At 42.9% G+C, this 25,218-nt stretch overlaps 1 protein-coding gene across 2 annotated transcripts in view; it reads right to left on the bottom strand.

Moving 5' to 3' along the window:
- Positions 1-3,100: 3,100 nt before the first annotated feature.
- LOC133129060 (tyrosine-protein kinase RYK-like) overlaps positions 3,101-25,218 on the bottom strand; it is a 60,368-nt gene continuing 38,250 nt past the window's right edge. For both annotated transcript variants that reach the window (XM_061242881.1, XM_061242882.1), the window contains 7 exons: positions 21,609-21,695; positions 19,777-19,846; positions 12,769-12,901; positions 10,172-10,281; positions 9,142-9,301; positions 5,530-5,666; positions 3,101-4,312 (listed from right to left, as the gene is read on the bottom strand). In XM_061242881.1, coding sequence (XP_061098865.1) covers positions 4,201-4,312; positions 5,530-5,666; positions 9,142-9,301; positions 10,172-10,281; positions 12,769-12,901; positions 19,777-19,846; positions 21,609-21,695 — 809 coding nt within the window. In that variant the 3' untranslated portion in view covers positions 3,101-4,200. The remainder of the gene's footprint in view (positions 4,313-5,529; positions 5,667-9,141; positions 9,302-10,171; positions 10,282-12,768; positions 12,902-19,776; positions 19,847-21,608; positions 21,696-25,218) is intronic.

Genomic DNA, 25,218 nt, shown 5'->3' with positions numbered 1-25,218 from the left:
GTTTCAGCCCAGTATGGAACTACATTCCGCAGTTCCTGGGGATTTTTGGGTTTTGCTTCAGAAACTGCATTTTTAATGTCACCCCCCCCAAGTATCATAACCCGCTTATCCTGAACAGGGTTGCAGGGGGGCTGGAGCCTATGCCAGCATACATTGGGTGAAAGGCAGGAATACATCCTGGACAGGTCGCCAGTCCATCACAGGGCACACACACCATTCACTCACACACTCATACCTACGGGAAATTTAGACTCTCCAATCAGCCAAACTTGCATGTCTTTGGACTGTGGGAGGGAACCAGAGTACCCGGAGGAAACCCACGCGAACACGGGGAGAACATACAAACTCCGCACAGAGAGGCCCCGGCCGACCGGGATCCAAACCCAGGACCTCCTTGCTGAGGCGGCAGTGCTACCCACTGCACCGTCCGTGCCACCCAAGTAAAGTATTTGCCATGCAGAAATAACACTACTACTAATAACAGTGGTTCATCAGGTTACTGATGTTGTACTGCTATTTTCTTTAACACAACTGCAAGTCAGAAGACTTTCATATCCTCTTATATTTCCCTTCCTGCAGTTACTGCCAGAGTCACACAAAAAGTAGCAGCATTTTTCAGTAGGGCTAGTTTCACTGGTTTGCATACTTTGTCTTTGCTTTGACAGAAACCAACCAGCCAACCAACCAACCATTTGCATATAGTCTTGTTCCTGTAAGTAAGGCATTGAGCATTCATGTTGTGTGATGCTTATCGCAAGCCGAGGACAACCACAAGGCTCAAATATCCCATTACTGTATACAACTGCACATGCAGTCTAGTGGATATTGTTTTCTCTGTGTTTACTCAATATTAAAAGGTAGAACCCATTTCACATTTTTGTTCTCAAAGTTTGCAGAAATGTGTTGGTTATACAATATTTCCCACAGATAAGGGACAGGCCTGTCAAGGGTTCATGAAAGTGTATTCCTCAAGGGGAAGAGGATACCAACCTGGGTGCGCCCTTTTAATAAAAAACATTGGTCTGAAGCAGCTGATTGCAATCTTTAAAAGGCATGAGGGGACATCCTGTGCGGTAATCAAAACCAGGGAACATACCTGGCTGGATGTGTGGATCGCTTCAATAATCCGCCAGCCGAAATCTGGTCCTTCTCCTCTGATGTCTCATTAACAACGCGTTTTTGTTTTTGCAGAAGTGCTGCTCACTGGATGTTCTTCTGTTTTTCGCATCATTCTCTGCAAACTCTAGAGACTGTGGTTGTGAAAATCCCAGGAGATCAGCAGTTTCTGAGATACTCAAACACTCTGTCTGGCACCAACAATCATTCCGCAGTCAAAGTCACTTAGATCACATTTCTTCCCCATTCCGACATTTGGTCTGAAAAACAGCTGAACCTCTTGACCATGGCTGCATGCTTTTATGCATTTCATTGCTGCCACCTGATTGGCTGATAGATTTTTACTTTTTTTTAAGGTACAGGTCTGCCAAATAAATTGCATGTAGAATAGTGTATGAGATTACGGACAAAACAAGGCTTATGTGGAAGCATCTGAAAAAGTTAAATGAAAAGAAAATGTGCACATAACAGGGCTTATTTGAAAGTCACCGAAAAACACAATAGAAAACAAAAATAATGGTTATTTTTCCACTATTGTAGTGACTTGCTCAGTTTTGTTATGCACTTCAGACATTTTTAAACATGTTGATAATTGCACATTACATCATGCTGATTCACTCTGCCAAGACTGTGACTTGTGAGAGTTGAAAACCTTTTTTTGCCATGACTGTGTGCAGGGACCATACCTTCATTCACAAGTGTTAAACCTGCAGCCTAGTGTTAAAGAGTGCAGCCTTCTGCATAATATTAGCTGATAATAATGAGGCAGCATTTTATCCAAAGGGAAAGTTCTGCACCTTTGCAACATTAGGCAAGGACAATAATTAATAAAATGGGTCTCGCTCTCACTTCAGAAAGCAGTTGTATGGAAAACTGTGAATAATGGGGTTCGTGAGTTGCTCAGTAAAAACACTCAAAAAAGGAAGGTCCACCCACAGCTATGTTATCAGGAATCAAGTCTAAAAGTTACTCCTCAGGCCACCATTGTATAATTTCCTTCTTTTAAAATACCAAGCACTTGGAGCAGAGATGGTCAACAAAGGCAACAAAGTCAACAATCTTTTTCTGGTTTTCATTCCAACTTCTGGCCTTAATTACATAATTAGCTCTAACATTTATACCATTTAACATTTTAGCTACATTACCTGATAAGCACATGAATCTGTAAAGACTGTACTTGTGTCCATGTATGAAACATTGTACTGTGATCTCATCGAGGAGTGAACCAGTGTTGGTAAATACAGCCAGTTAGCTCATTTAGCCAGAAAAACGGCCCACCCAAGACTTACGGGCTGTTGTTGCAACCAGTATTACTGTCAACGTGTTTTGCCGTTTGCCAATGCCACTTCCTATAAGGCTGTAAAACTGAAAGATTCAAAAGAACTCCTGGTTGGTAAACATAACACACAGTCTGAAATTCAGAATTTGCATCTTTCAGATGAGATGCTAAACTGAGGTCCTGACTCACTGTGGTCATTAAAGATCCGATGACACTCTTCACAGTAAATTACATATTTGGCTCTGTCAACCTGCCACCTAATCATCCCCTGATTACATTTACTAAAATAAATGTTCTCTCCCTCTCCACCTCAGCTGATGTGTGGCGACCATTTTGGCTCAAAATGGCCAGGTGGGTGCTACACATTGGTGGTTGTTGGGGCAAGTTTCCGACTCATCACTGTAAAGTGCTTTGAGTGGGAGAAAAGTACTATATAAATTATTATATTACACAGAATTATTATTTACTACCCAAGTCAAAGGGCTGCACCTGATGTACTTTACAAAGGCAGCCATTTCTACTATACTGTGCTGTCACCAAGGACAAAGACGACTGGTTAATGGAGACCACAGAATGTCTGAACAACAAATAAAACACACTTACTCTGTCAGAGATGACTCCCGATTGGATGAAGCAGACAAAATGGCTGTGTTTATGGTGCCAGCCCACATAACAGTGTCATTTTGGGAGTGAATTTACAGACAGTTTCATGAGAAATATGTTTACTGAGACACACATTGCACACTTTTGTTTTTCCTGTAAAAAAATAAAAATATACAGTTCTGGGCACGGTCTGTGGTAAAACTGCACACAGGAGAGGGTCAAGTACATTTGAAAAACTGTTCAGATGTCACAAAAATGTGAAGAGTCCATTTGTAAGTAGTAGATATGTGTATGTAATATTCCATTATGCAACTTGCTTAAGAATTCATGGGCTTATTGAAACAAATAACAGTTGCATTTTTTTTTTTTCAATAGCTAAATTAGTAAAGCCTTCGGATTGGGTTCATATTAAGCACCTTTTGATAGCACAACTCATAGCATCTATAGTTAGCTTTATAACAGTATAGGCTACAGCCAATTGGGATAGCATAACCTGCGAATTTCTAAAGACCAATTGTGACCAATACATACTGATGATCCACTGGCAAGGTATTTCCATTGGGTTTGGCACAACACTACTGACACAGTATTCACTCTGGGGAAGGTTTTTTTTGTCATTAACATCAAAGCTAAAAAAATTAATGTCAGAATACTATCCCACCCCCCATCCTCCCCAGGAAACAAATAGAGCAAAACTGAGCACTGACAGAGATGACTAACCAATGACAGAGATATGTTGAAAAGTATCAATCAGTTGGCACCCCCTGCTGTAAAAATGACTTGGTAGCTTCCTTATACTTTTGAACACTGGAGTACCAAACAAAGTGCACAATCAAAACATGCTGCGATTTCAGATTGTTACGACATATTTGACAGAAGTGATGAGATTCCTAGAAGCGAGTTCCATTCCAAGAGCGATACCAGAGATTTAACTTGACCTCAGTGAGGAAAAATTCTCTCCTCAAACTTCATGCCAGCTATTTTTCTTGAAGGCTTGTCCAAAGTGACAGCAAACGAAAGTCCAGTTGGCATTTAAAAAATGTAACGTGTTCTCATAACTACAAAAGAAATATCACGAAAAATGTACGAAAGCAAATAAAAACAGGTCTCCAAAAAGAGGTATCCAAAAAAGTCTTTCTTTCTGTAACAAGGTACTGTTTGACTGTAGATATGTTCTTCTGGGGCAGTGCTGGGGCTGGATTTCAGACGTAGGCCCCAAGTGCTGCATGGAACTCGGTGAGGCACTGGACAAGCTGCTGGAACTTAGGCCTCTCCTCCGGATCCAGGGCCCAGCAGCAGGCCATAACTGCAAACCTGGAGGGGGGGAAAACAGTTAGCAACTCCGTCTCCAGCTTGTATTCAACATGAAATATTCAAGCAAGTTATTTCCTGTGGGAAAATATAAAAACTAATTCTGCAATATTGCTGCCATGGGATACTGCTGCATGTGCAAACAGTATGTGTATCTAATGTACGGTGCATCCTGCTTATTGATGTAAGCAAAATAATGTCTTGCTTACTGGCAATATAAAGGTAGAGGAAGGGTAATTACACATATGATTGTAATTTATATTGTGATGTCTACACCCATTAATAATGATATTGATTTGAGTTTTCCTCCTGTTTTCTCAAGGACAGCCCTCCTCACAAATCTATTGAATTTCAAAACATTTTCCCCTCGATGAGTGAATCAAATTGCAACTGACTGTGCCACAGAAAAAAAGCATGAACCACCTTTTTGTCACCCGGGTTAGTCATTGTACTATTCAATGGTGGCACATCAAAATGTACTGTTCCAAGTTTCTCTGGAAAATGTTCAGTGTAATACTTGAGAACTCTGCCTCTACTGTGGCAGGATGTTGATAATACTCCATTCTGATTACCCTGAAAGCTAGCGGTTAGCTGAAAACACTACACACCCATGCAAGTGGCTGCAATGGCAGCTTTATTTTGCGTGCTCGTTCTTGAGATTTATAGACAGGACATTCCTCTGCTTCCTCTGGCTGTCGTCTTAAGGCTGAGGGGCTGTTCATGCAGGCCATGGCCCTTCCTCCCAACAGCAGCTAGATATTTGTCAAAGGCGGAAGAGCAGTTGCTCATTGGGCGTGTTCAGTCATTCCTATGGTGACGTTACCATCGAGACATGAGCCAACAGTCGGCAAAACAACAACGATGAACAGAACTGCTGGCCTTGTAATTGGTTTACCACTGGAATTGCAAACCCCAAATGACAAACATTAAGATGTCAATGTGGGTTCATGGCATCTTAATGTTTGTTTCATAATGTTTGCTAACATTGGCATGAAGACTAGACGCTTCTTTGAGGGGGATGGGGGTTGCCTCCAAGAACGGTCACTTATGCACTCATAGCACTAGGGAGTCAATCCCCAAAACCTGGTGGTATTTCCTATTTTCCTGCTGCACATTTCGACCGCAAGGAAGGCCAACTGCAATGTCCTTACCCCCTTACACCCCATACTTGGTTCTGAAAGGTTAAATCAACGTGTGAAAACTCAAGGGGCGGGACTCACAGTTCGTCTGGGCAGTTGATGGGCTGCGCTATTCTGTAGCCGTCCTTCAGGTAGGCGGACATCTCAAAGGGGTCGATGTCAACGTAGGGCGTCTGGCCCAGGGTCATCAGCTCCCACAGAGTCACGCCGAACGCCCACTGCATGACACGGGTGGGGAGAGAAGAGAAAAAGAAGTGTCAACCCACGCCATGCAGTGGAAGGTCTCAACCAAAAGGAATTCAAATTTCACGACACGCCTCATTCTTCCAAGCCACATACCTCGACGGAAACGCAATACACACGCTATCAAACCCAAACATACGATGACACTTCCAGGGGCTGCGTCTTGCGTCCCCCGACACACGGCACAGCTTTTATCTCAGCTAATAGAGGCGGCCATTTCCAGGGACGGGAGCGAGGAAGGTTGTGAAACGCTTCCCCATTACGGCCGTATTACGTTACGAGGAAATCGTTTTATCTCCCGCCGTCCACCTTGCCTGCCGGTCATTTCGGCGGTCCCACGGGAGAGCGCCAAGGCCTGTGGAAGGCCGTGGCGCCAGCCGGGTTACGGTGGACCGTGGGAATGCCGGGGTTTCCACAGAAACAATGCGAGGAACTTTGCCAAGTTAATCATTTGCCATGCTCCTGGGAGTAAATCTATAGTGACTTAAGAACACCAGGCTGATAAGGGAGAGACTAATAGAAAGACCCTGTGGGGCTGGGTGACGCTCACGTCGAGCCAAATTACGCCGCAATCTGTGCTTAGTTATTGCTTATAAAGGAGTCACACAGGCTGAAATTTAATATGAAAATAAGACTTGTATTAAGCAGACCTAGGTTAAATACTTTTTTTATTAAAATAATTTTATATGCTTTACTGAGCTTGGAGTAATGGAACCTATGAAATACTAGCAAAAAGTGAAAACCCCACCTTTTGGTTCGAATGGTGGATCCCCTCCTCAATTGCTCCAGCCAAGCACAGAAAAGTATTTGCCTAAAAAACAATTACGCATTTGACCCAGGTCTGATATTAAGGTTTTCAATTTAAAATTTCTAAAAGTTAAATGCATCACGTGTGGTTCTTTGATAAATCACTTATCCAAACAATATGTTAACTACTCTGCCTGTCCAATAGGATTTAACCAGCAATGAACACAACAAACACTATGTTTAACACCTCATTCAACTCTATGTTTAACATTTTGTTCTGTGAAACCAGTATGATATTTCTAGCATTTAAACAACCCTTCATGGTGAGTTATAGAGAAGTGGATCAGGGCCAAGTGGTTTCAAGAGTCATAGGCCAGGTTCCAAGAAAGGGTGGAGGCTCTTACACGGTCTTGGTTTAGGAATTAGTGAATATATAAAATATTTTCTATATTTATAATTTATTTGAATATACAGTGAGAACTGGAACTGAAAGAGGGGTACTGGCTCACCCTCAAAGTCTCTATTACACAACACTGAATTAGGGAGCACAGACGCTATTTCATTGCAATGCATTGCGAGTCAGGCGATAGGCTTGATTTGGAAGAGGCTTTGCTCCCTGTAAACAACGTCCCATTATCGTCCCGTCATCTTTGCTGTGTTTTATGGTTGTGGACTCCCGGCATCTGAATCTCCATTGGACGCTGGGGGGCCCCATGCAGGTGGGGGGATGGGGGGGGGATACAAGCACAGTGGAACACAACGGGCTGAGAAGGAGAGTGGGGGTGGAAATGGAAGGATACAGAATGCCACTGAGCCCCAAAATTGCACACATGCAGACGCGCACGCGGGCACAGATATTGGCTCAGGAAGTAAGAGCGGTTGCCGGTTAGATCCCCCGCCCAGGGTGCGTCGAAGTGTCCCTGAGCAAGACACCCAACCCCTAACAGCGCCCGTAAAGCTGGTCGGTGGCTTGCATGGCAGCCTATCGCCGTTGCTGTGTGAGTGTGTGAAAGGGCGAATGAGAGGCATTCATTGTAAAGCACTTTGGATATTTACCATTTACGGACACACAGACACACACAGATGCTTGTACACACTCAAATACTCACATACATGCTCATACACACATACACACATACACACATACACATAGACCGATACTTCCACACACTCACATGCGCACACAAAGCATGTGTGCATATATTTGTATGTGTGTGTGTTTGTGTTTGTAGGTGGGTTAGTATTTCTGACAGGAAGCAGTGGTAGAATTTAGTAGTAAATTCCTGGGGCGCTGCAGTGCAGCAGTTCTAAATCCACTGAAGAGTTGCCACCTGAAATGCCCTGCACTGCACTATAAAACAAGATTACTCTCCCTTCTCAGTGCACAGGCAGGTGAAGCTCCAGCAAAATGGGGAATGCTTCCATAAGCACCTCACCATTCCACAATGAAGATTACAGGTAAAGGCTGGCTTCCTGATCTACACTAAAAAAAGGAACCTTCAAAGGTAATCACTTCTGTGGTTCACTGTACCAATAAGACCCTTCATAAAGCTACAGTATGTGGGCGTAGTTCCACCTAAGTGTCAATAATAAATTTTGTAAGAACACAAATGTGATACTTGGATGACCTTTTCGCATAAGCTTAAGGTCCTCCGTTTGCACACCGGCTGTTCCCATTCAAACGTGATTGATAGCTGGTTATGGAACTCCTTGTACTGCAATACAAGTGAACTCATGAACTCAGACATGACGTACGGTTTACAGGACAGCGTTAGCTTAAGTTTGACTGGGTGAGCGGATTTTAACCAGTACATGGCGTGCAGCCCACTTAACACGGGCAATACCGACACCAAAACTGGGAGGTCTGGCTGCTCCCATGTTGTGCTCTGCACACATTCATTTCAATGAGGTCATTCCACATCTTACATCTTACCAGTTCTACGGACCATATATAAATACGCAGTGTATAATACACATCTGTTTAACATGTTTGATGCTCTAATTTAAAGTGACTTAAATAGCTTACATTTGACATGCAATCCATTTGTACAACTGGATACAGCAGGCCTCCCCTAGGAACAACCTCTGAAGTTACAATTCCACTTCCCATACGGAACATGTATGAACGCACCTTTCTCCTAAATTACTTCAAGTAAATATGAGGCTGTACAAATGATTTGTATGTAAAATGCAAGCTGAGCATGTATCGCTGGAGCGGAGAATCTGCAAAAGGCTTAAGCATAAATGTAAAACAGACAGCCAAATCGTTTCCCACAATGCCGGTTGCTCACCTATTGGCACATTTTATATCTTCATGTGTGTTGCAAAGCGGCTAACGTCGCCACCATTTTGACTGAAATTTACACAGAAAACTGCACATATAATTTTTGGCATTTGCTAAAAAGGTACTTAGCCTTCTTCTGTAAGCCTCATCCTATTCATGCTTCTTCACATAGAGGATTAGTCACTTGCACACTAATCACTCACTTCCACACTAATCACACACTAATCACTCACTTCCACACTAATCACACACTAATCACTCACTTCCACACTAATCACACACTAATCACTCACTTCCACACTAATCACACATTAATCACTCACTTCCACACTAACCACTCACTTCCACATGAGTACAGTAAATTAAAAGTCGGAAGAGAATCTTTAGAAGAGAGACAAATGGACGCCGGGGGGTCTCACCACATCGCTGGCGCTGGAGAAGTCGTTGTGGAGCAGGCTCTCCAGGGCCATCCAGCGCACGGGCCGGTTCTCGTTGTCCCCCAGGCAGTGGTAGTCCATGGGGAAGAGGTCCCGGGCCAGAGCGTTGTCCGTGATCTTCACCTGCATGCTGTCGTCAATGCTGCGGGGGGGAGAGGGCACTTAAAACAGACACCCATACTCCCCTACACAGGATTACAGTCAAATGTGTAATAAATTTGGATTCTAATACTTTTCTGCACTCGATTGATCTTGCCTGGAGCAATTGACCCAACCAAGAGGACAAGAAGGTGGGGTTTGTACCTTTTGAGAGCATTATATAGATTCCAATACACCAGGCGAGCACAGTAAAGCATAGAAAAGTATTTGAATCCAAAACAATTACTTTTGACCCAGATCTACACAGGGCTATCGCAGCAGCTGAGTAGTACCTCATGCACTACAGAGTTCACAGGGTTTCCTTTATTTGGGCCATTCAAAATTATTTTCCATGACTTTCCATGCCAATAGATTAACTACTGTAATATGGTCAACACAGCCAAACAGAAATATGGTGAGAAGACTAGGTGGTGAGATGTTCAGAGGTAGGTTTTGCTCATTTTAAGAGTACACCAGGGTTAACACCCTCACCATTTTGAAAAGTGCCATGGGAAATAAAAATAAGGATAAGGATATATAAGGGTATAGACTCAGGACCTTGGTTTAACACATCATCCAAAGGGAAGGACCTGCTGTGGGACAATCCACCATCACTGTGCTGGAACCTTCAATATTATTTGATCCAGGGGAGCAGTGTTCAGTATGCTATGGCTACAAACAATATAGATATTGTAAGCTACTACAGTAGGACTATGAGTGAATGCTGTAAGATTATTGCTACTATGACTGCTGAGACAATAGCGTATACACTATTCCTTCTTCGGGATAACTGGTCTAGAGGATTCGGGGCAGTGGGGGCAAAAGGAACAGCAGCCGGGGTATGGAAGCGTAGGCCACAGTCTTGTGTACTCACACGCAATTCCTGGCTGCCAGGTCCTTGTGGATGACCTCTCTGCGTGCCAGATAGCTCATTCCACACGATATCTGGATAGCCATGTGGACCAGGTCCTGCTGGGATACAGCCTGGACAGGAAGGAAGCAGGAGGAGAAAGAGAGCGTGAGACCGAGAGAGAGAGAGAGAGAGAGAGAGAGAGAGAGAGAGAGAAAGGGAAATGAGAAAGAGCAGCCATAAAGACGGTATGGAGTCCATTATGGAAAAAAAAAAAAGGCAAGGCGGGGAGACACGTTCAGAGGTGAAATGAGAGCCAGAGAGAAGAGAGACGGCAAGGTTTACAGAGAGTGAAATGGCCGTCGTTTAAGACTGCCGGCACACAGGGTACACGTGGTAAACAGAGCCATTAGCTCGGACCGAAGGGAAGCGCGCCTCAACTCAGCGGCCGGCCGTTTATCTCCTCTCCCATTACCGCCTGATGAGTTTGTTCTGGCCGCCCTGCGCTGATTGCAGTTATTAAATCATACACATAACCGTCCCACGCACCGACGGCGAGAACATGATCTCGACGACACAAATTAACAGGCAAAACTCCCTACCGCCTCTCCACGTTCCATCTCAGAAGGCCAAACCTCCTCTAAAGTCACAGTGAAATCTGAAAAAAGGTGCTTTTTCATCAGTTCAGTCAATTCTCAACAAATACACAAACATTTCTATAAGAATTTATTCCAACAAAATTATAAAATTATAAGACTTTTCACTCTGAAGCTTTTTCCCTACACCTCCAGGAAATGACTGTAATTGTGATTTTACGTCATTGAGTACCAGTGGGCGGGCATGTCTGTTATTTCTCTGTTCCCCTCCAATCAAAGTCCATTTACGCTGTGACACGCATTCCTCCCCGTCCTCATTTGATGACAATCAAGTCAACTCCCAGTCCAACTCCCAATTCCCCCTGAAAGATTTATTTTGCTAACATATACATCATATCAAGGAAACTAGGTCTGCTCTAACTTGCGTTTCACTGTGACTTTAACATAACACACATAGTAAGCTCCTCTACACAGGATATGATGTGGTCTGCTGTAAGGGAAATATGCACTCCAGCTACTGCTTGAGCCAAGATTCCATTTCAGACTATGAAATGGCCTCATTCAGGCCTTGTGGCTGATTATAGCTAGCATGACAAGTGCTTTATCAATACAACCATAAGCACCATTCATTTGTTGGGAACAAACAAGGTTTCATTAGAAGCAAATATTACCCCAGTATAAAGTAACTATTACGTTGATGCTCAAGGAGTGAGAGTGTTGAGAAAGATAAGTCAGGTTTCTGGAAAAATACCATCTCAAGAGACTTGGAAGACGCTAACTGCGCACTAGGAAGATCTAAAACTACACGTCAAATTGATTATGTGATTCAAAGTGGTGGAGAACTAAGTATGCGCGTGCATATGTGCGTGCATGTGTGTGTGTGTGTGTCTATGCGTGTGTCGGTGTACAGTATGTGTATGTATACTGGATGTGTATGTGTGTATATGTATCCATGTATGGATGTATGCATGAATGTATGAATGTGACCAGGTACCCGGTGCCAAATAAATCCTATAATGGATGAGAAATGGAAGTTTGCCATTTTCTCTCTCCAGATTTATATTTTGATATACACCACAACCCTATAACAGCTGATGATTTACGAGGGTCATTGCTTTCAGCCTCCACAACTACCCAGTATTACATGAAAAGATCAGAGTTGGGATTCTCGGTTTAAGAAACGCACGCTCACGCACGCATATGCACGCTGCTTTAACTGCGGCACAAGCGGCACGCTTTGTCTCCGGACGGGAATTTCTCCACTTTTTGCACATCAAACAATTTCCCTGTCATTATGCCAACCCACGATTCTCGCTGGGAAGAAAGGAGAGTTATTCAACCACTGAAAAACGTGGCACCTCTCTTCAAAAGACGCCCTTGGCCATGGCACAATGATCAAAGCACCTAGGCTCTCGTTCATACAAAAGCCTGTAGAAAACACAAAAGCTATTTCCCTAAAAATGTGGTCTACACCCTCATTGTTGTTCAAGCCATAGTCCAACTTGCAGTACACTTACGGGTACATAGCACTTTAATTTAGACATTTATTAGCCACAGTAATTCAGAGTGATTTACACAGTACTTTGCTGAATGGCAAAAACCTCAGAATGACAAGTCCATTACCCTCAACCATCATACAACATGGCTGCCCAGTTAGAATTAGAGACTCATGTAAGGATTATGTTAACCATTCCCTTCAATTCATTTTAGTGGAAAAGAGAAATATGTTAATTTCTTGGTGTGCACAGCTATGTACAAAAAACAATGTACGTTTCAGTGTCATGAGGGGTAATTATTCAGAATGTTCTCAAATAAAGTCACTAACATTTAGACAATATTCAAGGACTGCAAAGAACAGCAAAAATGCTGACATCTATGACGTGTGGATATATATGAGGTGCAGGCATCAGTCTTAAAAGTTTCTCTGTTGGAAGGGTAGGGAGGGATACTCTTGAGGGGTGTGTTGTCCTCCGTCGGGCGCAGCGGCCTGAGCTGGGAGCGAGTTGGTCGAAGCCTGGGACTCACCTGCGGGTTGTTGGCCTCGGCCAGCTTGCACTGCCGCAGGAAGAGCTTGAGATTCCCCCAGGTCATGTGGGGCAACAGCACCATGGGCTTCTCCCCCTCCTCTATGCACACGTGACTGATGGGCAGGAGATTCCTGGGAAAAGCAGGAATGGCGGAGATAGATGTCATTTGGACTGAGCAAGGCTAAGAAGGATCCTAGAAGTTGAGCTGAAGTCACAACCCACTTCCTGTGACTAAACCTTTTCGGACATGCAGCCTTTTGCTGAAATCTTACAAAACGTAAGCATTCAGGGATGTGAATGAGGCTGAGTCGGCATTCGGGAAAAGTTGATCCAGCAATTTCCTGGCTGTAGCCCGAGGAAGATTCATGGCACAGTTTGGCACAGTTCCATTTCAACAAAGCCATATTCAAATAACATTCACTGCAAAATTTTACGCGACATGAACCCAGTTATGTTGTTTCTTATTACTGTAAAGGAATACAGCAAATTGAGCAGGAAAACCAAATAAATGGCAGCCTACCTTATTAAATAACTACACAGTAGTCTACATGCTGTCACAGTGAAACATGCAAGTCATACTCTGCAAATCAGACATCCAATGCAAATGTGTCAGAAAATTCCCCCATAATAATGCAGGAAACATATTTAACAAAACAAACCTCCACAACTACATATATTTTTGTCTGAATTTGTCCACTCTTTCTTTTGTGTACCCTGCTACCACTTTAAGTCCGTCCTTCCAAACAACAAACAAGCTACAGCTGTGTCCTCCCAAACCAAAGTGTTGATGACATCATGTTAGACCTCTTTGCCTTCAAACTCTAGCATTCATTTTACATTACACAGGACATGGTGTTATTTTCCTTGTGCTTATAACTGGGGGCTGTACATAAATGCCCAGCTCAGATGTTCCTAAAGGCTAGCCAATCTCCCTCCTTTCTACACTGCCTGCTTTACTTGTGATTCTGACTCTTCTTGCTGCCTTATATTACTAATTATAAGCAGTTGAAATTGTACTTCCCTCTAGGGTCTTTCAGCGAACTTATCCCTGGTTATGGGCATGCACATTGTTGTACGTCGCTCTGGATAAGAGCATCTGCCAAATGCCAATAATGTAATGTAATGTAATGTAATGTAATGCAATTACCATCTTCTCCCTAAACAATAGCTTTTGCCCATGAATTCCACATAACACCTGGCCCAAGCCCAGCGCTCCCTTTTTGCACTTGACCAACCACATCTCGAAGTTCAAGTGCTCTCTGAGCATGCTGGGCTGCCTCCTTAGGGTTTTACTTCCTACCTGTTTTAACAACTGGAGCAGCACTCTTCATTTCCAAACCCAACTTGGTATACTTAATTTCCTCTACGCGACTAGTCACAGGAAGCTCCAAATTCCCATACCATATAATGCAACACTACTTAACCACTGCACCATTTCCTAATTACCTTACTCATCATCCTTTCCAGTTTCTGCAACTCTATGACAGCGAATTCATACAGTCAACGGCCACAATCCAAATGGCAGGCAACAGAACTTCAGTTTTCCTGCCCAAGAAAACCTATCAGTGCTATTAATACCCTTCACAATGTCCTTCCTTAGTGCAATAACTTGGTCTCTATCACTGAGCGCGGAGCTATACACCTGCCTAAGCTCTCAATCAGCTTCTCTAGGATAGGAGGCATTACTTCAATCAATACAAAAGCTTTCCTGTACTACCTTCCCTCTAACAATAGACATACTCCGAAATTTGCTAGGCTTAACTTTCAATCTTGCCATTTAAAGATTTTCATTTAGTTTCATCAACAGACGACGGGTACATGGGGCAGCACCTGTAATTGTCTTCATATCATCCATAAATGCTCTGATGGGAGGGAGGCATGTCCAATCCCGCAACTTCTCACTACCGGCAACCTGCTTATACACCTTTATAATCATTTGCAAGGTACAAAAACACCACGTGAAGAATCCCTTCCCTTTCTTGGCTGCCTGAATTTGGTGCCAAATCATACTAGTGTGCTCTAAGCACCCAGAGAATCCCAGAATTCCTGCTTTCTGGACAGATGTGTCGATGTATTTATTTGCCTCTAAATATGCAACGACTCTCCAAGCCATGATGCTAAAAATATTTTCAACATAACGTAACAGCCAAAAACAAAATTTTAAATGGTTACTGGAGATATTTCAGATGTGTAAGGTGGAAATGATTAAATCTGGTGTCGTCACTCAGTGCACAGGTCAACTTGCTGACCTCCTCTGATACGGTGGTAATATGTGGCTGTAAAGTAATTTCACTCTCCCCCCAGGAGCATACATCTCTAGCCCCCACTTTCTTGGCACCCATACAGGCGGGAGCCAGTGGGGGAAAAACTTATGCATTCTTCCCAAAACAGCTGTCTTCCTGAACCCCCTGTAAATCACCCCCTCCTCTCACATTTTTATGAGGGCTCAGGCCTTATACTCTTCAGTCACTGAAACGATGCATAAAGCATTGGATGTTTCATGGTAAAGCCAGTTTAGATAATATTCATGTTTAGTATAACTTTCCTTGGCACAGTGCGACTGGTGCAATGGTCTAATTTCCGCAACAGTATACCTACGATACCATAACCACCCAGGAACCTTGGGAGAACTGTGCAGAAATCTGTCCCTGGGAAAGCCATTGGCCTAACCCCCTGAGCGAAATCTCACTGCCTGGGGAGGCCTGGCTCTAAATTCCAAATGGTTATAAACGCCAGATTATTCATTGTGGACCCAGTTAAGATCAAAGTCCTGATTTCAGATTTAAGGAGACTAAACCAAGCAATCTAGGAAGATCGTAACAGACTTCCCACACCGTGCATATCCTGTGCGTAGCTGTAGCAAGCTGGGTAAGATTATTTACTCTGTATTTTTTTTCTTAATTTCTGTATTCTGTAATTGACTGTTGAATTCTAAGATAATGACCTACCTGCCTGTTAATAAATTCTTCTGATTTCAACTTGCGTGATCCCCATGACGCTAATCCATTTTATACCTTTTTCAGCCTAAATTACAGCTGAATACTCAGGGCTTGGTACTTTACTGATCAGTGGCTCGGTACTTTAGTGAAGTCCCCAAATTGGGAAAGGCAGCCAAGTTCTGCCAGTAAAACGGGATTGGTGGTGCATGGTTCTGGTGATTTGATGCGGAGAACCCATGGACGTTCTATGTCGGTTCTTGTCAAATTAGCCTTAAGGAGCCCTCTGAATGCATGCTGACCTGGGCTCACAACTATCTATCCAAAATAAAATGCATGTATTGTGTTGGCTAGACCCCCAACCTGTGTGTTCCCAAAACAAACTGAGATTCGGCAATAGTGCTAATCCCAGGAGCATATACTGAGTAATGGTGGCACGCAAGGAAGAGTCGAGTGTAACCACTCCGAGCTGCGGGCATGATTAAAACCAAATTCAAAATTCTAGTTTCATTTGGAGTCAGATAACGAGTAAAACAATAGTAACTGCTAAGCTTACTTTTTGTAATCATAGATATGCTCAATTGTTGTTCAGCTCCTTTGTGAAGGTTCTAATGCTCCAATTAGAATATTGACATTTGGACGACAGATTGGATATATCCGTGATGACAACATGGCCCCGTTTGCGAAAGGAGAATATTAAGAATCTTACTGATCCATTTCAGGCCTGTCTTAAGCGGGATATGGAACGGGGCAATTCATATCTGACTTGTGGCGACGGACCCAGTATATTCTTAAACATGATTGTCCTATGCTCATGAACGGGGGATAAAATAACTAACATCTCATTTGCATCACAACAGCAGAGGAAAAACACATTGCTCCTTCCCCTCCAGCTATTCCCTCATTGGTCTAGCTGTGCGGGTTCTACAGATGAGATTACATAATCATATTACATAATGACATAACTGAACTGCAAAGGATGGTGAAAGTCAAAGGAAAATAAATGAAGAAAAAAAAACTGGATCTTCGGGAGAGAAAGAAAATTAAACTCAACTCCTTTTTCTGATCTGAAGAAAGCCACATGGTGTTATTGTTCATTGTTAATCACTGTGACAAGACAACTCAATGCGCCGACTCTAAAAAGCCACTACTGACAAAAAGAAAGAAACAAAGGAGGAGCGAAATTTGGACAATACACCAAAACTGGATACCTGAGATGTGAAGTCAGATATTATTGTTATCAGTCCAAATGTAAGATTTTTCCAAAGTATGAGAAGGCAGTATATGTTTGCTCCTAAAGTGACAAAATACTCTCAGTACCATCACTCAAGCACGGTGGAGGATCAGCACAAGTTTGGGGTTGCATAACAACATGTGGAGTTGGTGATTTGGTTTTGATTGAAGGCATTATGAATGCTGATAAATACAAGGAAATGTTACAATATCATCTAATACCTTCTGGAAAATCTTGGATAATGAGTAAATTCATTCTACAGCATGACAATGATCCCAACCACTGGTAAGATCAAGCTGTCTGTGTTCTCAGAACAATGGACTAACCACCCAAGAGTCCAGAACATCACTGAAAGTGCTTGGGATTACTATGATCGAGAAAAGCACAAAATGCAACCAACTTCTAAGACTGAACTTTGGAGGCGTTTACAAGAAACATGGAAAACAATCCATGAATATCTTCAAAATGGAAGCTGTAATAAAGGCAAAGTACTGTAGTTAAAAAAAATAATTTAAAAAAATAGTTAAGTTAAGTTGACGTTCACATTAAATGTGAAAGGATGTTAGCAGCTATGATATACTTTTTCATCACTAGCAAGCTACTTAGCTTGCTTCTCAGGCTAGTGAGAAAAGGTCAAATTAGTGAGGCTAGTGAGATTGGTCAAAATTAAACCCCATTACAACAATTACACAATTCAAAAATGTCACTCTGAATGCTACTAACCCATTAAAAAAAACATTGTTAGTTGCGCGATAGCCATGTGAGCCACCGGGCCTCAGCATAACAGCTGCCACACCAATGTTCCATGCGCCATTTTGCAAAGGCAGTTATTGAGAGAAGAGGGAAAAGATCCCAGCCTGTGATGTGAAATCAGTAAACATGTGCAACTAGGTAACTGCCTTTATATTACACAGAGGAAGGCAGAGCAGAGGATTTTTCTCCTGGCATGCTCTATACGGCCACTCCCGACAGGGCCATAAATTCTCGTGAATTTTCTTTGAAGGTCAAAAGTAAGCGAGAATGAAATGCATGGACATACTGAGTGCACAGCGGGCTCGTAAGGGTGGGCAATGAAATGCAGATGCATCCAGCACCACGCTTGACAGGGGCACTGGCTTAATTTTCTAGCCAACAACCCTTAATCCCCTTAAAGCTGCTCCACTGCCTGTAAATGTCTCGTAAACAATTAGCCTATGGATTTAATAAAGAGTTTTACTGCTGTTGGGGTGGTCCTAAAGGACCCTTGCAAATATCCTATACAGGGGTCTGGCTCAATTAGGTGACTCTGCCTTAAGGCGGTACTGTAGTGGGTTGGCTCAGTTTAATTGGCATACTGTACAAAGAGAGAGAGAGACAGAGTAGGCCTGTGGGAACCAGGGCACCAGGGGTGTGTGACTTTTATAGTCCTGCTCCACAGAGGCCCGTCGCTCTGGGCAACGGCTCGCCCACAGGTGCGAGGAGGCACGACCAATCGTAGAAGAGTCGCTCTGTCTGAATTGGGCATTCCGCAAGGATGGTTGCAATGGTGGGGAGCTCTATGGGCGGCCCCTTGGGGCCTGAACCAAGGGGCCAGGAAGGCTGGAAAGACGCTACAGCCACCCTCAATGGAGAATTTGCACGACAATAACACTCCTTATCGTCGCTGGTCTCCGTCACAGGGGACTTTTGACTGACAAAGACAAAGGTAAACAGACCTCAGGCAAGCACCGCACCCCTACATCAGAGCTGCTGTAGAATACACCGGTGTATATACGATGGACTGAGAGGAAATTTCATAGCCCTCATGTTGAGAATGCTTGCATGGCAGCAGGAGGACTTAAAGAAGCAGAACCACCAACATGCAAGTGAACAAGGAGCAAGCCACAAAGCTGAATAAAACTTATTTTACTTTTTAACATGATAATTTCCTGTTTTAAGCATCTTGAACTGCAAATCTTTACATGAAAGATGCACATCATGTACAACATTATTGATTACTAGTCATGGAGATAAATGTACCTTCAAGGACATGGAAAACCAAAGCTCTTGGCTACAGCATTCACAGAGAGCCTCATTTCTGAGGCGTGCTAAATACTCTGGGAAACATAAACACTGCGTTTTTCACCCAGAACTCATCACTTAGTTTTTCACTTAGAAACAATATGACCTGGTACAGGGTGTTAAAAGAAAGAAAAAAGAAAAACAGCAGATGTGAGGTGTATTATGGGAGGATTACTCTACACATTCTCAAACCGCAGCAGTAAAACCAAAAGCCGAAACAAAAACCCCTACCCCTTTCCTGAAATGAGTTATAGATACTACCAGGACAGTTGGAAAAAGTAATTTCAAAGTGCATACAGTGCAGCTCAAGATTAAAATTCAAGACTATGCAAATGTCAAACTGCTTGCTCTACCATGCGGCACTACTTCCACGATTACTGTTGTTAATGATACTCTGCCTCTAGTCTAAAAACTGACAAAGCTGTTGACAAAGCTGACAAAGCTGCAATTTGGCAACGGATCTTTAAAAATAATTCACGTTTACAATACTTTGAGGGTAGCTCAGTTAACTTAGCATTCAATTCTGCTCTGCTGAATTATGTTTTGACATTTTTACGGAGTCGTTCAGCAATTGCATAAGGCAGATTCATTGGCAATGTGGAGTACATGCCAGCTGGTCTGCAAGCCAGCAAGCCAGCATTCCAACACTGAGAATCTGGAACAGTTTATTCCCATTAAAATTAGTCAAACTTGCATTGCAATCGTGTCACTGTGTCTACGTATAGTTGGCCACCTGACTGACATTAACAGCCAACTAGAATTATTGTTTTCAGTCAGTGTGGTCTGAGAAACTCACCTGTGGTGTAGGCCTCTAAGCTTACAGCTTTCTGTCAGCATCATTGTCACCTGAACCTCTGAGGCATGGTCTGAGAGAGAGAGAGAGAGAGTGAGAGAGAATTTAATTATATTTTCAAGATCAGATGTACCAGAATACCAATAAAACCAAAGGCAATACAGCTATATTAATGTGTTTTAGCTAATATTTCACATACACGTAAGGACAAATGAGAAATGTTTTACTGTGAAATGTTTGCCGAGCATGCTTTTTGTATGTGTATTATACATCATGGTCAAGGAGAACCTGGGTTTTACTTATGTATTAAGTAAAACCAAAGTGAACCATTTTCTCCCTCAAACTGGAGTCCCGTTCTATGAATCTTTGGTAGAACAACACAGATTTATCCGGACTGTGCCAGTGGCGATAACAGCTCTGAGTCCCGAGGGCGTAACGTGCTCCAATCCCACAACCACACCGAGGCCTGGCCAGAGCTCACAGTCCAGCAACAGAATGTTCCGTTTTTTCCAAGAACCGCAGGCACATTGCTTCCCTCAGCTTCGTCTATTCTTCAACAAGGCCAAACAAACACGATCGACTTGAGGTCCAGTTCAGAGAGGCCTATTGTATCTGCATGTGCGGTTTGGGGATCTGACCACCTGGTCCTTGTGAATGAGCATTGTTTCGTATCCCTTGGGCTAGGCAGGCAAGCTGGTCCACCAGCTCAGGGGAGCCCACCAACGTTGTCCGGCCTGGCAGGGAGGCGCCCTGGCCACGGAGTACCGCAGTGAGGGCCGCTGCCGTTGGGACCGCCAGCCCTGATGAACCCCAAGGTTCTCGCGCAACAGAACGCTTAATTTTAGGGGACCAAAAGTATTTGGACAATTGGCTGCTCAAGTGTTTCTCAGACAGGTGTCAAGTTTCATCAATTAGTTCATACATAAGAGTGCCATCTGCATTTGGAGTCTGTTGGTCTCTCAACAAGATGACTGAAGAAGTGATATACATGGAAGCTACGTAAAATTGTGTATGTCTCTTTAGATAGGTCAGCTAAATGCCCCACAAGCCTCCTCTTCCATAGGAGAGAATACTGATGCATTCATACGTCTGCAATGCAATCAAGGCAAAGAGTCGGCAGCAGTATGAGTTTCCACGAGTTTCACCAGATTTTGTGCACTTGCATTCAGCTGTGCAAGTTCAGTCAAACGTTTATGTAAGACACTTATGACAAGGAATGTGTTCCCCCACAGCAAGGGAATGTGGGGGTTGTAAGGATTCTACATCCTGAGTGACCCCATCTGCACAGTCTACCAGAGAGAAACGTCTTCAAGAAAGACTGGCAATTCCACAGGGCGTAGCCTTAAGCAAGAATGATGCTTTGGGAGTGATTGATAGGCCAGGAAAAAAACATTTTTGCACTTTGTACAGATTCAAACCTAGAAGAAGAAAAGTGCCTAAAGTTAAAACAGACACCGGCAGGTACAGTAATTCTTTCCAGGAAATGGGTAAATCTGCCATTACTAGAACAGCATAACCATCTTGTCTCACTTCTAAAGTGTTCTACACTCGGCACTAAGACAGAAAACTTTTTAATCGTTTTCAACCATACCTTGCAGTTTTGGTGACATGACGTACCTACAGACATGCACATGTCATTTGTATCATACTCCATTCTAGCAGCAATACATTTCCAAAGTAACCTTGAAGACGTGTGCATGCATTCAATATACATTCATATTGAGAGATAAATAATGAAAATGAAATTCAAATTACCATGCAGAAACTATTGTCATCCAGCAGAAGATCGGAGTCAATGTGAGCAGGTTCATGGTAAATTATCAAGAAACACACACCTTTCACTGTCTTCACAAAGACGCGCTTTTCCTTGCTGGGATCTTTCTCATCCAGAAGAATGCCGTGAAAAATCCGTCCAAACGTACCTGTGAGGAAGAATGAGATCATGTCAGAAAGATGCAACTTTTCCCTCTTTGCATCCCCGTATGATGCAGGGTTCCTCACTCCTGGTCCGGGAGAGACGCAGGGTGTGCTGGTTTTTGTTTTCGCCTAAATATCAGCAACCGATTCAGACGCAAGAAACCAGGTGCGGTGAGATAATTGATCAATTAAAGCAGTTAATTACATGGTTACATGCTGAGCAACAAGTTAGCACTCCTAGCAGCTTTTCAGGACCACTGGTATGCGGTCCTTGTATTACTTGCGTAAAGCATGTTTCTTCTTCAATTACCTTGTTGCCTTGCCTCATCCTGGCTAGGTCTTACTTAAGCTTGGTTCACACTTGAGACTGTTCAAGTCACTGTTGACATAGGCAGTTCTGACTTCATGACTGCCCTTAATGATTCGGTTTGCCTTCGTTGTGATGGCGCACACTAGGCTAGTGGTTCCCAACCTCGGTTCCGGGGACCCCCTGTGCATGCTGGTTTTTCTTCCAACCAGAGTTACGATCCCACAATTTTAAAAAGCTACTAATTTTGATAAATTATTAATGTTTAATAATAATGTTTAAACAGATCAAATTTGGCTTATCAACAGGCTCATAATTAGGTTGTTTAACATGAGTTCCTGTTCATTAATTTTATTTTCCTTACACTTATTACCACAGTGCAGTTTTGGTATGTTATTTGCTGTGCCTTTGAATTCTTCCCAGCATAGTTCACTTCCTCCCTGTTTGTCGTGTTCTTGAGCTTGAGATTCTTGAGAATTGACACGACTTTGACCAATTCAATTCAAGCCAACAAAATCAGTCTGAAGAAACCTTGAGCGCTTGCACACACAGACATTTCATACTGACCTACACCAAACTGGCTCCAGTCTGCAATCATTTTTAAAATTTGGGTAATTATCTCCAAATGTGACTTCTAATCTTGATTTTCATTAGCAAGCTTTAGCCAGCATTAATAGCACAGCCGGAGGATGGGTTTGCTTGAATCTCCAGCAATTGGAGCTTCTCTGTAATAAATCGCAATGTGCCTTCCTAGTTTATTAAAAAATATTGTTAAAAGAGTGATGACACAGGGCAAAGGGTTCCTGCAGAAATGGCCACCCTTCGAAAATATTTTCCCCATTTTTCTAAGAACCCTCTACTGCAGGTCAGCTTTGCTGGGAACTTGTGTGGTCATGCAAACATTCTTGAGCAAGGTCAAGAAAAAAATGTCAAGAAACAAACAATGTTTCAAGGAAAATAACTTTTGAAACACCTGCATAAAATTTTGTCACCATTCTCTGACGGAGATGCAACACAGGCAAAAGAGGAGGTCGCTGATTCTCTTACTGTTACTGACACTGAGTAAAAGCGAAGAAGTTAAATTACCCTTCACAAAGAAACCCCCCAGCTCTTCTCAAAACCAATGTAAACTACGCAGTCAGGCCTTGGGCTATACCAGGGCACATGCTTTAACAGGACCGATTCTACAGTCAAGGTGGGGGTCTGTGTCAAACACACTCTCAAAACAGGGTTGTAGGGCTTGTGGAGACCTGTAGTCTAGTCACTGCAACTTGGTTACATAATCCAGGGCAACTAGCCCACTCTTATACCACAAATGTGCCCTCCCCAGCACTGTGTGTGCACGCGTGTGTGCGCATATATACAATGGCTTCAGAAAGTATTCAGATCTCTTCACTTTTTGCACACTTAATTGCGTTGTAGATTTAATTTAAAATGGATACAATTGCCACCTGATCCACCAGGTCCGGCCAAACTGAGCAACTGGGCAACAAGGGCCTTTGTCAGGGAGGTGACCAAGAACCCAACAGTCACTCTAACAGCTTCAGAGGTCCTCTGCAAAGATGGGAGAATCTGCCGGAAGGACGAGCATCTCAGCAGCATGCCCAAATACAGACAGGTCCATAAAGAAAAGCTGCTCCAGAGTGCATCTGACTGGGGGAGACGGTTCACCGTCCAAGCACAACAATGACCCGAAGCATACAGCCAAGACAACGCTGGAGTGGCTTTGGGACAAGTCTCTTAACTGTCCTTGAGTGGCCCAGCCAAAGCCGAGACTTGAACCCCACAGAACATCTGTGGAGAGACCTGAAGACGCTTCACATCCAATCTGACGGAGATTGAGAGGATCAACCAGGAAGAATGGGATAAACCCCAATCGAGGTGTACAAAGCTTGTACAGACTTACCCAAGACACAAAGCAGTAATTGCTGCCAAAGGGGCTTCTATAAAAAGTACTGAATTAAGTTTGAATACTTATATAAAAGAGAGATTTCAGTTTTTGTTTTACAAAAAGGTCTAAACATGTTTTCACTTTGTCATCATAGGTTATTAAGTGAAGACTGATGGGCAAAAATAGCACATTTATCCATTTAAAATTAAATCTACAAACAGAATTTTGTGTGCACGTATGTATACGTGTGTGTGCGCAACTATATTTGTGTGTGTGTGTGTATACAGCTCTCCTGAAATCTCAAGCTGTATCAAAGAATAGTGGCTGCACTGTAAACATAATGAAGGGGCTGGCATACAGATTTCCAGACGGGTGCTTCCCCTCTTCAGCCTGACTCTCAATACATCAAACCTGCCGGCATCAGCAGTGCCTTAACCGATTAAGGACTACTGCGCCCTATGGAAACCCCATAGGGCCTAGGTCATTTGGTTACAACGCATTTCAACAGTCATGTGTCTTGAAAGATGGTCGTACGATCAAATACAACGCTGGCGTCGCATCCGTCTGTTAAGGGAGATGTAACGCCCAGGTCGCATCCGTCCATAAGGGGTTATCTCCTTGATCCCTGCGGTTATTATGAATTTTTTTTTACAGAATAAACAGGTTTATGTAATAGATCTCTTTTCAGATAACTTGTCCTCATCAGGAAATGTCAGGCTTAGGTTTGGATATGATACGGAGTACATAGTCCCTTATTACTTGAGGAAAAAAATGCACCAACTAAAAATGACAATAGGACATATACAATTGCATTATAATATATAAAAATGTCAGTGGAGTACCAGGCAGGAATTGGTTACATTGGTTATATTCCAATAGTTATAGAGGCAATTATAGCGGACATAAACTCAGTGAGCACTTTATTAGGTATTTGAAGTATTAAACCTTTTTTCTCTTTCTCATTTCATATATAAATAACATAATATATAAATAACACCTAATGTTCGTATTTAAAACAAACTTAAGCTATTTGAAGCTCGATATTCTGGTCTCATTCACGTCGTCTTGCAATTGCGCCCAGTACTTAGAAATCCTCATCCACAGAAAAAGTGCTTTACTTTCAGTTCCTGAAACATTATCTCTGATAAATAACAAAATGAAGACAATGAAAGGAGAAGACTGTAAAAACTTTTTTGGAACTGTAAAGAGCCGGGTTTGTCGCATCAAGTGTAAGAGCAGGTCTTTTGAACAGTGGCGAGAAGTTCATCAAGATAAATTCCTTCTGTATTCCCATACATATTTCAAAGTGGTGCAGTGTGTTGGCAACAGA

Source organism: Conger conger, chromosome 5, assembly GCF_963514075.1.
Source record: "Conger conger chromosome 5, fConCon1.1, whole genome shotgun sequence".
NCBI classification, from domain to species: domain Eukaryota; kingdom Metazoa; phylum Chordata; class Actinopteri; order Anguilliformes; family Congridae; genus Conger; species Conger conger.
Note: the sequence above shows the minus strand (reverse complement) of the source record. Positions and strands in the feature narration are given on the sequence as shown.